At 44.5% G+C, this 15,766-nt stretch overlaps 1 protein-coding gene and 1 long non-coding RNA gene across 2 annotated transcripts in view; one reads left to right on the forward strand and one right to left on the reverse strand.

Annotated features, from left to right (window-relative positions):
* STX18 (syntaxin 18) overlaps positions 1-15,766 on the forward strand; it is a 211,789-nt gene that overhangs the window by 119,194 nt on the left and 76,829 nt on the right. The window contains exons 4-5 of the mRNA XM_056555133.1: positions 4,339-4,416; positions 4,636-4,702. Of these exons, the coding sequence (XP_056411108.1) occupies positions 4,339-4,416; positions 4,636-4,702 (145 nt within the window). The remainder of the gene's footprint in view (positions 1-4,338; positions 4,417-4,635; positions 4,703-15,766) is intronic.
* LOC130354412 (uncharacterized) overlaps positions 1-15,766 on the reverse strand; it is a 97,010-nt gene that overhangs the window by 22,404 nt on the left and 58,840 nt on the right. The gene's annotated exons all lie outside the window — the stretch shown is intronic.

The raw sequence follows: 15,766 nt of genomic DNA on the forward strand, positions 1-15,766 counted from the left end.
TTCCTTTCACAGCATCTGAGACCAACTGTGAGACAAATGTACACCACAAAACCTGGGTAAAACCAATGACAAATTCCCCCCAATTTCACGAAATTATTCTAGTATTATGTAGGGACTTGCTGTTTAGTTCAAATCATTTAACATTTATATTGAGCATTGTGCTATGGTTTTTTGTACACTGAAGGACAGTATATCACATTGGGGGGTGGGTTTACTCTAGTCATTTAGCCTTTTTTACAAAACCTGCTAACAAGGAATTGAACGACATGGTGAAAATTGTTGACCCCCACCGGGGACAGGAACTGATGTGGATACATCCATTCTATGTACAGGTCTCTAGAAACCTTTACTTACCTACCCCTGCATTCACCACCACTTTAGAATCTACCCTGCTCCAGCTTCCCCCACCGGGTCTGCTTCAATAGTGTCAAGTAAGCCATAACCAAGGGATTCTACTGCAGAGGGGGGAGGCTCCTGCTGCAGAAAGTTGTCTTACCGCCAGACACAGGTGTGGAGCAGAAGGGAGGGAGGGACATGGCCGATGTCCTGGGACAAATAGATAAGATTTTTTAAATATATTTCTTAGTTTCAATTGCAACAGGATGAAACCATCCACTGTTTGTGGTTCAAAGACTCTTTACAGGAAGAGTAATTGTCGATTTATAGTTACATTTTATGCTTTATACCTCCCTTATGTGAAGTTCAAGATTGTGTGCATTGGCCCTTTAAGTACAATCTCTACTTCTATAATTTAGCTTCACCTCTGTACCCTCTACATAGACATGGAATACAGTTTCACGATGCTGTTGCAGAAATAACCAGTCCTTCGCATACACTTACATTTTTTATATTTGTATTTCTATTCCAGCTCTGTGAATCTGATGAAAACAATTTTACAGAGAACGGGATGAGGCGTATGGGTCATACAAAGCAATATTGGCTTGTTCTTTAAGAATGGTCTTCCATAGCAATAAGTAACACACCTCTATCCACTATCTTGTCTATATTCCTCTCATAGAACTACTTAGTAATGAGAAAATCCTTACTGATACACCCAATGTCTTCCTCGCTCATGCAGAATTATAGTTCTATTTACAGTTTTCACATTCCTTTCAAGGTTTTTCAAGGTTGCGTTTGTAAGATATCGTAGAGGAAAGTTTTAGTTCACATTGAAATGGAGGCAGAATAGAAAGAATATGTCATAGTAATACAGGGTAGTGCAAGGGATTAGGTCAGCATAATCTAAAGTGAGAGTAGGCAGAAGGGGCAGCTGCCTTGGGCGCACTGCTGCTCAGAAACAAGGGCCTGATGTGCTGTATGGACCCTTGAATGACCCTTGAATGACCCTTGAATGACCCTTGAATGGGTTTCAGTACCTTTTCTTTGAGTTCAGTGAAGGTCTGATCAAGTCACTGGAAAAATGTGTATTCTGCAGCACTTTCTTAGTGCAAAATGACATAAATGTACATGATTTGTGGGCTATAAATGTATGTACATCCTTCTCATTGCTGGGCCCCCACTGCATCCTGATGATAAGCCATCCAATATAAAAATCCTGGGAAACTCGATTAAAGGGGTATTCCGGTGGCCAAATACATCTTATTCATAAGATAAGATGTCTAATCGCAGGGGGGGGCTCTGGGACCCCCGCCACTGGGACCCCCCGTGATCTCCGTTCAGCACAGAAACCTCCTTTGTTTTTTGGACTCATGTCTATGGGAGGGGGTGACCACGCCCCCTCTCATAGACATGAATGGAGGGGCGTGGCGTGACGTCATAAGGGTGCATGGCGTGACATCATGAGGGGGCGTGGCGTGACGTCACGTCTCCAGTCCCGGAAACAAAGAGGTTTCCGAGACTGGAGACGCAGCCCTGCATAGAATGCGGGTGCTGCATGGAGATCGTAGGGGGGGATCCCAGTGGCGAGCCCCCACGTTCAGACATCTTATCCCCTATCCTTTGGATAGGGGATAAGATGTATTTGGCCGGAATACCCCTTTAAAGGGTTAAAGGAGTACTGTGGTGCAGGACATCTGTGGTTCATTTGAGGATCGACAGTCTCCTTGCACAGAGCGGAGATCACTCCGTGCACAGGGAGAGCTGGGAAACCGTGCAGGAGATCCGACCGCTGGGACCCCCCACGATCGGACACATCCTTTGGATAGGGGATAAGTTGTCCTGCACTTCAGTACTTCTTTAGGCTTGTACAATGTCCCCCTGTATTCATTTTATAGAACACAAGCTTATACCGTAAGATGATGCATGTACTTTGCTTTAGGGCAAAAACAGTAAGTCTGATGATCAGCATGTATGGGACCACCAATGTAAAGTATTATTTTAGAACCTCAGACTATTGCAGGTTACTCCAACTCATACCAAGTCCTGCAAAAAATAATAGATCCTAGTTTGTTAATGTGTAAATGCTGCTATAGTGTTGCACCTTCGTAGGATGTAGCCCTCAGGGACTTGGTTCAAGCCGCAGCACAGCTGGACCCTTGATTTGTACAGTCCCTGTTACTAGAAATCATATTAAATATTCCTATAAATATTGATTCTGCCATAGAAAGGCTTCCGCTTCTGCATGGAGTAACAGTCAATTTATTTAAAGGGGTACTCCACTGGGGGTAAAAAAGAGAATTCTAATCAACTGTTGCCAGAAAGTTAAACAGATTTGTAAATTACTTCTATTAAAAAAATCTTAATCTTTCCAGTACTTATCAGCTGCTGTATGATCCACAGGACATTCTTTTCTTTTTGAATTTCCTATCTGTCTGACCACAGTGCTCTCTGCTGACACCTCTGTCCATGTCAGGAACTGTCCAGGTTTTCTATGGAGATTTGCTCCTACTCTGTCAGCAAAGAGCACTGTGGTCAGGCAGAAAGGAAATTCAAAAAGAAAAAACTTCCTGTGGATCTTACAGTAGCTGATAAGTACTGGAAGGATTAAGATTTTTTAAATAGAAGTAATTTACAAATCTGTTAAACTTTCTGGCACCAGTTGATTAAAAAAAATATATAATTATTATTATATTTTCCAGTACCCCTTCAATCTAGTAGTCCAGAAATTCTGATCCAGTGCTTGTTTCAGGCATAGATATGCAAGATATAATTAATGTATAATACATATCTCTATAATTCTTATTTTCATTTACAGATGTTTTAATAGATCCAGTAAGTCTATATATACAGTCACGGCTGTAATTGTTGGCACCCCAGAAATTTTTCTAGAAAATGAAGTATTTCTCACAGAAAAGGATTGCAGTAACACATGTTTTGCTATACACATGTTTATTCCCTTTGTGTGTATTGGAACTAAACCAAAAAAGGGAGGAAAAAAAGCAAATTGGACATAATGTCACCAAACTCCAAAAATGGGCTGGACAAAATTATTGGCACCCTTAACTTAATATTTGGTTGCACATCCTTTGGAAAAAATTACTGAAATCAGTCGCTTCCTATAACCATCAATGAGCTTCTTACACCTCACAGCCGGAATGTTGGACCACTCTTTGCAAACTGCTCCAGGTCTCTTATTGGAAGAGCGCCTTTTCCCAACAGCAATTTTAAGATCTCTCCACCGGTGTTCAATGGGATTTAGATCTGGACTCATTGTTGGCCACTTCAGAACTCTCCAGCGCTTTGTTGCCATCCATTTCTGGGTGCTTCTTGATGTATGTTTGGGGTCATTGTCCTGCTGGAAGACCCAAGATCTTGGACACAAACCCAACTTTCTGACACTGGGCTGTACAGTGCAACCCAAAATCCGTTGGTAATCCCCAGATTTCACCTTTCATCAATTTTTCTCTTCCGACCATGCCCGATTGTTGATATTTTTCCCCAATTTTGGTTCTCAAGTCCTCAGACAGTTCTCTTCTCCTCTTTCTGTAGTCCATGCTTAGTGTAGCACACACAGACACACAATGCAAAGACTAAGTGAACTTCTCTCCTTTTTATTTGCTTTCAGGTGTGATTTTTATATTGCCCCCACCTGTTACTTGCCCCCGGTTAGTTTAAAGGAGCATCACATGCTTGAAACAATCTTATTTATCCACAATTTTGAACGGGTGCCAATAATTTTGTCCAGCATATTTTTGGAGTTTGGTGACATTATGTACAGTTTTTTTCCTCCTTTTTTGGTTTAGTTCCAATAACACAAAGGGAATAAACATGTGTATAGCAAAACATGTGTTACTGCAATCCTTTCAGTGAGAAATACTTCATTTTCTTGAAACATTTCAGGAGTGACAACATTTTCGTACATGACTGTGTGAGTGTATTTATTATATAATAGATACAATAGAGATATATAGATATGATATAATTTTTTTTTTTCTGCAGCGTGTAAAGAGACCATTTCTACTCAAGTAAAAGAACACAGACTGGCCATCTTGGACTTTATTGGAGACTATTTAAAAAGTAGGTGTATTAATAAAGACAGACCCCTGTGTTTGATGCTATTATGTCAGGTCAGCAGCTGTCTGCTTGTGAATTTCATAGTGTTACACATGAAGTTTGGGGTTGGGACTTGTTTGTGGACACTTACAGATGCGGAAATATATATCTTATCTTTTTTCATACTTCCTAAACTTTTGATTGTGTAATATTAAAGTTGCGGCCTTTCCTATTTCTCTGCAGGAGTGTGTAAACTGTACTCCGAGCAACGGGCCATCCGAGTGAAACGCGTGGTGGACAAGAAAAGATTGTGAGTATCCTAGGTAGTTAGGTGTCTGTATTTACAGTGATCAGCCCAAACCGGAAAACCAGATGAAGTGAAATAAATATTAATGATTATCTTGTAACAATTGTCTGTGAAGGGGAGAAATATATTGTGCAACAAATGACCAAAGAGGTTATCCAAGATTAGAAAAACATAGCTGCTGATAGCGGGGGTCTGGCCGCTGGGGACCCCCGTGATCTCTCCTGCAGCACCCCCGTTTCTCAGCTGCACAGAGCGAGGATTGCTTTGTGGCTGATGACGGGCGATGCAGGGGACAGAAATTTAAAAATCTTAATCCTTCCAGTAGTTATCAGCTGCTGTATACTCCACAGGAAGTTCTTTTCTTTTTGAATTTCCTTTCTGTCTGACCACAGTGCTCTCTGCTGACACCTCTGTCCGTGTCAGGAACTGTCCAGAGTAGGAGCAAATCCCTATAGCAAACCTATCCTGCTATGGACAGTTCCTGACACAGACAGAGGTGTCAGCAGAGAGCAGTGTGGTAAAACAGAAAGGAAATTAAAAAAGAAAAGAACTTTCTGTGGAGCATACAGCAGCTGATAAGTACTTGAAGGATTAAGATTTTTAAATAGAACAAATATATAGATCTGTTCTTGTAAGGCAGAAAATATATTCGGAGCACTCCCCTCGGACACAGATTGTCATTCAGAATATTCTTAATTCATGGTACAGAGACATGTGCATGGCAGGGAGATAGCGGGATAGTGCAGGAGCGCGTGGGTTCGGACGGTCCATTATCGCGCTTGTGCGCTTCGTCAGGCCCTGGGGCGAATATATTTTCTGCCTTACAAGAACATGGTTTGAACTGCTTTGTTGAAATCGAGTAGCACCACACGGAGAGACGCACAGAGACATTGGCTGCTTTTGCTCCCGGTTTGCCGACAGGTGAGTATTCCTTCAGAGAACAGTGCTGTGACTAGTGCCAGGTCAACCTCCTTTCTTGATACAAATATATAAATCGGTTTAACTTTCTGGTACCAATTGATTGTAAAAAATAGTTTTCCACCGGAGTACCCCTTAAAACACAAGAGACATTGCAGCTTGCTATGTAAGCAGATGATGTGTAGTCACAGACTTCTTGGTGAGTCTTGTCTACTGCCAAGAGTGTCTACAATGGGCATCTGAGTATCAGAACTGGACCATGGAGCAGTAGAAGAAGCCTCCCTGTTCTGATGGATCACGTTTTGTTTTACATCATGTGAATGGTTTTCCTGGGAAAGAGAAGGCACCAGGATGGGAAGAAGACAAGCTGAGGGACAATGTTCTAATGGGAAACCTTGGATCCTGGAAATCATATGGATCTGACCGTAACATGCGCCACCTAACTTAAAGGGGTACTCCAGTGGAAAACTTTTTTTTTTTTTTAAATCAACAGATTTGTGAATAACTTCTATTAAAAAATCTTAATCCTTCCAGTACTTATTAACAGCTGTATACTACAGAGGAAATTATTTTCTTTTTGGAACACAGTGCTCTCTGCTGACATCACGAGCACAGTGCTCTCTGCTGACATCTCTGTCCATTTTAGGAACTGTCCAGAGCAACATATGTTTTCTATGGGGATTTTCTCCTACTCTGGACAGTTCTTAAAATGGACAGAGATGTCAGCCGAGAGCACTGTGGTCATGATGTCAGCAGAGAGCTCTGTGTTCCAAAAAGAAAAGAATTTCCTCTGTAGTATTCAGCAGCTAATAAGTACTAAAAGGATTAAGATTTTTTTTTCATAAAAGTAATTTACAAATCTGTTTAACTTTCTGGCACCAGTTGATTTAAAAAAAGAAGTTTTCCACTGGAGTACCCCTTTAACATTGGAGCATTATCCTGCCATTGGGCTATTCCCCAATGGCAGGATAATGCTCCAGCCACGCTGTCAGATTCTTTATTCCTAAACAATGTTTGCAAAGAGTTGAAGGTGTTGGCTTGACCTCCAAATTCCCCCAAATCACTGCTTCATGCCACACTTATGTTCTCTGTTTATATTCTGGCCTCCGCATTTAGATAGAAGAAACTCTAAGGTCCAGGTGATGTTCTTTCCCTCTCCTAATAAGGATTCTGATAGAATGAAGGAAACCTATTATCCCTCCTTGCTACAATACGCTAACCGGACCATGACGGCATAAAATAAAACATAAAAAAACAGATCATCATTTTTTTGTTCAAATGAAGTGACTATTTTCAACATCAAAAAGATTCCCTCAGCAGAACATTGAAATATGTGTTGTGCCATATTCCCATAGGGTATAAGAGAAGGCTTAATGTGATAATTAGAAAGGCTTTTATCACGGTAATAGATTTCCTTTGTGCTAGTGGATCACAGGCAGTTTGTTCCTTTTCAATTAAAAACTATTATGTGCCATAAGTGAGATAATAACAATAGGAACATGTGATTGGAGCCGGAACGGGTGGTAATGTAAATCTGTCATTGTGGGGGAAAAGTTCAGCCAACCTGCCGAGCAATTAAAAAAAAAATACATATAATGCACCTAATGTTTATACCCTTCACATGTGTAATAACATTTAATACTAACATGTTGTATCTCATATAGCCCTTTATTCTTTATTATTGATTGACCGTTATTTGTTTTTATTATTATACTTGCCACACTTTATAGGCTTGTATACAAAATGTATGTATTTACTTATGGATTTGGTTAAAGCGTACCTGTCAGAAAAGAAATATATATATATATATATATATATATATATATATATATATATATATATAATATAATATATATATGTTACTCCAAACCATGTACATCTATTGTATGTTTCGTCAAATAAGACGCTCCGGCATATAAGACGCACCTAATTTTATAGGATAAAAATCTAGAAAATAAAGATTCTGAACCAAATACAATGTAAAGTATAGGACAGTGATCTTCAACCTGCGGACCTCCAGATGTTGCAAAACTACAACTCCCAGCATGCCCTAACAGCCATTGGCTCTGTCCCTGCCTATTGCCCATCTATCCCTAACTCCCTCACTGCATACATTTTTTTTTCTTCACTATATTAAAAATGCCTTTTTGTCTGCCTGGTAGTGTGCTCACTTAACAGGCAGACTTCCCCAGCAGGCGCGACGTCACTTATTCCTGCAGGGGGCCGACTTCCGCCCTTAGTTCACCTATACATTGTACCCCCATCTGTTTCACCACTACAACTCCCAGCTTTTCCTGACATCTATTGGCTGTCAGGGCATGCTGGGAGTTGTAGTGGGGAAACAGGAGGGAGGCCGGCTCAAGTAGACTGCAAATTCTGTGCTCGGACCCACACTGACCCAGGTCCGCAATCAATCTTGACAAAAAAGTTCGGCATACGAAACTCCAACTTTATTTAGGCAATAAAAGCAGGACGATCAGAAGGACAGCTGGATGCGTTTCGGTTGTGTATAACCCTTTATCACAGATGATAAAGGCTGTTATACCCACCCGAAACACGTCCAGATGTCCTTTCGATGATTTCCATCGTGTTTGTACCTGCTTTTATTGCCTACCTAACGTTGGAATTTTGTATGCCGAACTATCTGCCTTTTTTGTCAAGTTTTAGTGGGGAAACAACAGGAGGCACACTGTGGTGAAAACAGTATCTATGTTACAGCTGCTGCACATCCCGCTCCCCCGAACCCCGCCGCGCAACCTGCTCAGCCGACCCCCCCCCTCCGCCCGCCCGAAAAAGACTAAAGTGCAGGGCAGTCCTAGTGCAGCACTGCTTAGCAGCAGCGTCGCATGAAATTCCACCTCACACCGGGATCCGGGGCCGGCGTGCGAGGCCAGGAAGCTTGCGCACATCCTCTTTGTTCAAAGCGCTCGCTCCCGCCTGTCTGACAGGCAGGGAGCGAGCGCAGCCTGACTGAATTCGGACCGATGCTCGGCCGGGATCTGTCAGAATTCATCTGTGACGTCACAGCAGGCTGCAGCCGGCCACTAGGAGGGGAGACCCCTAGTGGCCGGATTTCAAAATCAAAAAAAGTGTTTTAATTACAAAAAAAATTATTAAAGTATATTAGAAATATGTTGTAGTACATCAGTACTACAACATATTAAAAAAAAAAGTTCATGACAGTGCCCATTTAAGAAATTCTCAGCAGCTTAAAGTGGTATTCCGGCTTTATACATCTTATCCCCTATCCAATGGATAGGGGATAAGATGTATGATAGCAGGGGTTCTACCGCTGGGGACCCCCGTGATTTTGGTGCAGCCCCCGGCATTCTGCACCGGACGGGGACGTGACATCACAGCCACGTCTCCTAGTGACATCACACCACGCCCCTCCATTCATGTCTATGGACATAGACATGAATGGAGGAGGGCATGGCCGAGATGTCACTAGGGGGCGAGGCCGTGACACTACTTCCCCATCTCGGAGGCAGTGCCTGGCAAAGAATGCTGGGGGCTGCACAGAGATCGTGGGGGTCCCCATCGGCAGGACCCCTGCGATCATACATCTTATCCCCTATCCTTTGGGTAGGGAATACGATATATAAAGCCAGAATACCCTGTTAAATATATTCTAAAAGGATTGTACAGGATTAGAAAAACAAAGATGACTAATAGGGGTTTCCATCCAAAAAAGTGATGACATATCCCTAAGATACACCATTGTTTAATCAGTGGGGGTCTGATGTCTGAGACCCCCTCCGAGTATGAGAATGAAAGGGACACAGTGCTATGACTGTTATTGGGCCTGTGATTAAACAATTGGTTGGTGTAAATTGTGTCGACCAGATGTGATTTCTCTGCTGCTAATCTGATTCATGGATTTATTGCTCTTGCTGCTGTTCTGCTTGAATTATTTTATTCAATATTTAATAAACAGAGATTTTAACTTGCACAACTTGTGCTAGATTTCAGTTTATTTGGATTCTGATGCAGCAGTAGAGTAGAGCTGTGTCACCTTTAGAGTACTTTATTTCTTAGGAGTGATGGGTGTCTCAGAGTTGGGACCCCCACCCATCATAAAGTGATTGCATGTCCTATCATTACACAATAACTTTGAGACAGCATGCTCCTTTTTAAAAGAGGTTTTCCAGAGAAAACCAAAAATTATTAAGAGGCTGCAAAACATTAGAGTACCTGTCATCAAACAATGTTTTCTAAACTAACTCCGATTATATTCTCTTTCTACTCCCAACACCCCTCCTGCCCTTTAAATTTTTTTTCCAAGCTTTAAAAAGCTCTGTATCATACCTTTTCCCTTGTTCACATTGTGTGAGCTCCCGGCAGGAGAAAGTGGGTGTTCCCCAGCAGGCGTGACATCACTGAAGCCTGTGAGAGCTGTGCCTCCCCATGCCCTCGTGCACTTCCTGAGTTTGGTCTCCTGCCAGGCCGGGAGGAGACCAAACTAACCATCTGACTTGTGCAGGGAACAGAACAGAGCCACCTAGTGGCCGTTTTTTCAGTCACTTTAAAAACATATAAAGGATGAGAATTTTAACAGCAAATAAATAGCAAAGTGTCTGATAATTACATGAGGAACAATATATTAAAAGTTTAGTTTGATGACAGGTACACTTTAAAAAAAAGAAAAGAAAATAGACATTATCCAATTCGGTTCTGTGCCAATAACTCAGAGGCGCGTGCTAAAGGGGTAGCCATAGCTATACATAGGTCCCTGGCCCATCAGGTCTTGGATGTTACATTAGATGCGCATGCAAGGTATATTATCTTGTCCTTATCGCTTAATGGTAGACTCTTCACTGTCATCAATACATATGCTCCTAACCAGGGCCAGGTGGAGTTTTTGCTTAACCTAATAGATGCTGCGCTGCCCTTGGTTCGGGGGACGGTGGTTCTGTGCGGGGATCTGAACTTGACTCTTGACCCTACTTCGGATATTTCCACGGGTTGCTCTAGCTTGTCCTATGCGGCCATAAAGCGCGTGAAGCGGGCCTTGGCTTTATTGCAGTTGAGTGACGTTTGGCGGTTGCAACATCCCCTGGACAGAGATTATAGTTTCTTCTCTTCCCTGCACGGAACCTACTGTCGCCTAGATTATGTGCTGGTCCAACATGCTGCCCTTCCCTGGGTGGTCTTCAATTGGCAACATTTTATGGTCCGTTCATGCTCCTGTCTTCTGCTCTCTCCATCTTCCTTTCCTGACTAAATCGGCCTGGTCATGGAGATTGAACGAATCCTTGTTACTGGACCCGCCTTGTTTGGCCGATCTGTCGGCGACTGTTGCCGGTTTTATGAGAGATCACGAGGGAGACTCTACCAGTCCGTTTATGCAATGGGAGGCTCTTAAGTGTGTCCTCCGAGGGGTCCTCATTAAACATGGGTCTCGCCTCAAACAAGGCAAGGCTCAGGCGCTCCGTAGGGCTCTTTCTGCTGTTTCTTCCCTTGAAGTTCTACACAAACATTCCCTTTCCCAGACGGTACTCCGGGACCTGCAGCTGGCTAGGCTTGAGGGGAAAAGGCTTTTAGAAGAGTCTTGGGGGCGCTGGCTACAGATGGGTCGTAGTAGGTTCTATGAGTATGGGAACAAAAGTGGTTGCATGTTTGCCAGGGCGCTGCACTCCAAGATAGCTCAGTCACATATCCCTTGCATTCGCACACCTTCTGGCCAAGTAGCTCACTCTACTGAAGACATTGAGACTCCTTTCTCTCCGGAGGAACTGGACCGTGTTGTTCAGGACCGCCCAGGCGGGAAGAGCCCTGGTCCGGACGGCTACACGTCCAAATTTTATAAAATCCTTTTTGCTAGCTTGTCTCCTCTCATGCTTAAGGCCTTTAACTCCGTTTCCCATTCAATGCCCATCCCGGAATCTTCCACCCTGGCCCACATTGTGGTGCTCCCGAAGCCTGGGAAGGACCCTCAGGTTTGTGGCTGTTTCCGGCCCATATCCCTTTTGAACGTAGACCTCAAGATTTACTCGAAATTGTTGGCAGTTCGTTTGAATTCCATTCTCCCCAGTTTGGTCCATTTAGATCAGGTGGGGTTTGTGCCGGGGAGGGAAGCCAGGGATAATACCATCAAGACTTTGGATATTATTCACCATGCCAAGTCTTCTAAACTGCCTCTGATGATTCTTTCCCTGGACGCTGAAATAGCTTTTGATTGCATTTACTGGTCCTCCCTGGCATAGACTCTTCGACATATTGGTTTAGGCCCGGTTTTCGCAGCTAAAATGATGGCCCTCTACTGCTCCCCTGCGGCCCGACTTAAAATGAATGGCGCCATGTCCTCCCCCTTCCTAATAAAAAACGGCACGCGACAGGGGTGTCCCCTGTCCCCGCTCCTCTACGTTCTGGTGATGGAGCATCTCTTGGCCTCTATTCGATCAGACCCCAACATTCTTGGTGTGGTGGTAGGTGGGCACGAGTACAAGTGCTCGGCATTCGCTGACAACCTCTTGGTCTACTTGATGGACCCTATAGTGTCCCTGCCGAACCTTATGCACAAGCTCACTGAGTTTGGCTCCTGGTCAAATTTTTAAATTAATTTCTCTAAATCGGAGGCTTTGAATGTTTCATTACCGGGGCGTGTGGAGGCTTCCCTTCGCTCTGCGTTTCCTTTTACTTGGCAGTCTAGGGGGATTTACCTGGGCACAAGGATCACATCCGACCTTTCTCAACTGTTTTCCCTTAACTTCTTCCCACTGCTGGCCCATTTCCACTCGGACCTGTCGGTCTGGACTAAGAGGGAATTTTCTTGGTTTGGTCGAATGAACCAGGGCTGTGAATTCGGTAGATAATACTTGAACTCCGGAGTTTTCTGTGCTTCCGAGTCCGACTCCGACTCCTCTGTATTAATATGTGAATGTATTTTATACATTCCTTGAAGTAAAGATACCTGTCATTACCGCAGGACTACTGGCTGGGAAGCCAACAGTCTACTGTATTGAACAGTTTGTGTGCTGATATGCTGCTGAAGATAGGGCAGTGGAAGGATCCAGGAAGGGGCATTTATTATAAAACATGATTTCCCTAGTAGAATCCCATAGTCAAGTTTAAAGGGGTCCTCCGCCCCTAGACATCTTATCCCCTATCCAAAGGATAGGGGATAAGATGTCAGATCGCCGGGGTCCTGCTGCTGGGGACCCCCGGGATCGCCACTGCGGCACCGCGCTTTCATTACTACACAGAGAGTTTGCTCTGTGCGTAATGATGGGTGATACAGGGGATGGAGCAGAGTGACGTCATGGCTCCGCCCCTCGTGACATCCCGACCCGCCCCCTTAATGCAAGTCTATGGCATGGGGGAGTGACGACCCCCACGCCCCTTCCCATAGACTTATATTGAGGGGGCGGGCCGTGACATCATGAGGGGCGGAGCCATGATGTATCGATGCTCCAGCCCCTGTATCGCCCGTCATTACGCACAGAGCGAACTCTCTCTGTGCAGTAATGAGCGCGCAGTGCCGCAGCGGCGATCCCGGGGGTCCCAGGCAGCGGGACCCCGGCGATCTGACATCTTATCCCCTTTCCAAAGGATAGGGGATAAGATGTCAGATCACCGGGGTCCCGCTGCTGGGGACCCCCAGGATCGCCGATGCGGCACCGCGCTATCATTACTGCACAGAGCGAGTTCGCTCTGTGCGTAATGACGGGCGATACAAGGGCCGGAGCATCGCTACATCTCGGCTCCGCCCCTCGTGATGTCTAGGGGCGGAGTACCCCTTTAAGCTAACAATCGAGTTTACAAGTTTTTATAGCCTTAGCTGAATGGCAGCAGTTTTTCCAATGGTTTACAGCTTCAGTCTTGAACTATTGACCCTCCATTCCCTTCACTTATGCAAGTGTCTCTAGTCCTGCAAAAAACATATTTCTTTAATCCCTCATCAGTGAGAGGCTAGGTTACTTATGGGTTCCCTGTAACAGCAGGACACAACACTATGGAAAGTATAAGTATTGCCGCTCCTAATTGTGCGTTGCGTGCCAAATAGTAAAGCACATGAAAAGCATGCTTCTTCAGTCACTTAACGTGTTCGTTTTGCGGTTACATGAGGCACTGCATGCATTGATCTTTAGTCTTATAGTAGAGAATTCATTCATTATAACTTTTTGTGAATTGGGACATTTAAACTTGCTTTTTTTTTTATTCCAATCTAAATCTAGTCGGAGTCGGTGCATTGTTTGCCGACTCGGACTCCAGGTACCCAAAATTTCGTCAGACTCCTCGAATCCGACTCTGACTCCGACTCCACAGCCCTGGAATGAACATCCTGAAAATGACACTTATGCCCCGTTTATTGTACCTCCTGCAGACCTTACCCATTCATATACCCACTTCCTTTTGGCGCTCGGTGCGTACTTGTTTCGGCTTATTCGTCTGGTCCTTGACACGTCCTTGTCTGAATCGCATCCTTCTCTCCATACCCAAGTTGTCAGGAGGAACCGGATTGCCTGACTGCCACCTGTACTATTTGGCATGTGTACATGCTTGTGTCCTGTACTGGTCGCATAATCTTGAAACTAAATTGTGGGTTCGCCTGGCCCAGGATCTTTCTCCAAGGCCTTTAGCTTCCCTGCCGTGGACATGGTCACCCGCCCGACAAGACACATTTCCCTCCTCGTTCACCACACGCCACACTCTAGCCTCCCTGCATGCGGTACGTGGTGAGGAGAGCCTGATTGACAGAATGGGCCCACTTCTCCCGGTGTCGGGTAATCAGTCCTTTCCACCCGGAGACCCCTCGGGAGGTGACTTCTTTGGGACCACGCTAAACACATCCTCTCAGGCTCCGGGATATAGTGAAGGATGGGAGACTCAAAACCCTAGAGGAGCTGCTCGCTGATAGGCCCCCATCTAGACGCGCCCCATTCGCTTATCTTCAATTACGTCATTTCTTTTCCTCGCTCCCCCATCAAGCTAGGGTGCACCGCCCACTATCACCCTTTGAGAATCTCTGCCTTTCCTCTTCTTACCCTCGGCATGCCATCTCTTTAATGTATGATCTTTTACTATCGCCCAGATCTAGCTCCCTCCCGGCCTATTGTCAGGCTTGGGAAACTGAATTAGGCAAATTGTTAAACACATAAAGCGGTTGTTGCCTCTAAATCCCAAGAAACATGCTACAAAGTCCTTTCTAGATGGTACCGAGTGCCGTCGATGTTACACCGCTGGTACCCTTCTGTGCCCAGTACATGTTGGAGATGTGGTACTGCTGAGGGTACAATGACTCATATTTGGTGGGCGTGCCCGGTCCTGACCGGGTTTTCAAACTCTGTACTCCGGGTCGTGGGGGAGGTCATTAAGGTACCTCACACCCCAAAGGCTACGCTTCTCCATGTTCCCCATGGCGCAGGCGAAATTTAAACCATCATTAGTCAGGCACCTTCTGCAGGCTGCCAAGTCAATCATCCCTCGGAAGTGGAAATCCCCGGACCCCCCACCATAGAAGAATGGATGGCTGAAGTGGCCCAAACGCGTCGCAAGAAGGAGCTATTAGCTGTCCTCCCAAACGACGTTGCGAGAGTGGGTGCCACCTGGCTTCCATGGGGGGGAATTCTGTTCCTCCGGGAGGTATAGTTCGCTGTTGTAATGTGAGCCTGCTTCATCCCCTGCTCTTATGCGCTTCTATACTCGTGTGCTATCTGCCCCCGCTGGTACTCTGGGTAGCGGTCTCTGCCTACGGATCTCTTGTCCTTTATCTTTTACGTGTTCTCTCTCTATGTACTTCCTTAGGCTCTATTCCTTGACCACTTTTTTCTTGTGCATTTGTGTGTCTGTGAGTGTGCTGTCTATCCTCTTATTCATAGTTTTATCTTTCTGTTGTATCCTTGCAACTTACATCTTGTGCATCCAGCGAGTCACCTTTCTCCATACTCCCTTTATTTTCTGGTCACTCGAGCAGGATCTAACTGAACCTTATACAGTATATGCCTTTTGCGTTATGCTCATTATTCTGATGCACTTGTACTCCAATATTAATATGTTTCAGTTTGACTTTCTGCCCCTTGTATTTTGGGTCTCTCCAGACTGACGGGCTTGACTGTTGTTGGTTCTTTTTATGTACACTTGTTACTTCTTTGCTAATAAAATTTCTTTTGAATTTGAAAAAAAGAAAAGAAAAAAAAATCTTCTAGT

This window comes from Hyla sarda, chromosome 1 (assembly GCF_029499605.1).
Source record: "Hyla sarda isolate aHylSar1 chromosome 1, aHylSar1.hap1, whole genome shotgun sequence".
In the NCBI taxonomy this organism is placed as follows: domain Eukaryota; kingdom Metazoa; phylum Chordata; class Amphibia; order Anura; family Hylidae; genus Hyla; species Hyla sarda.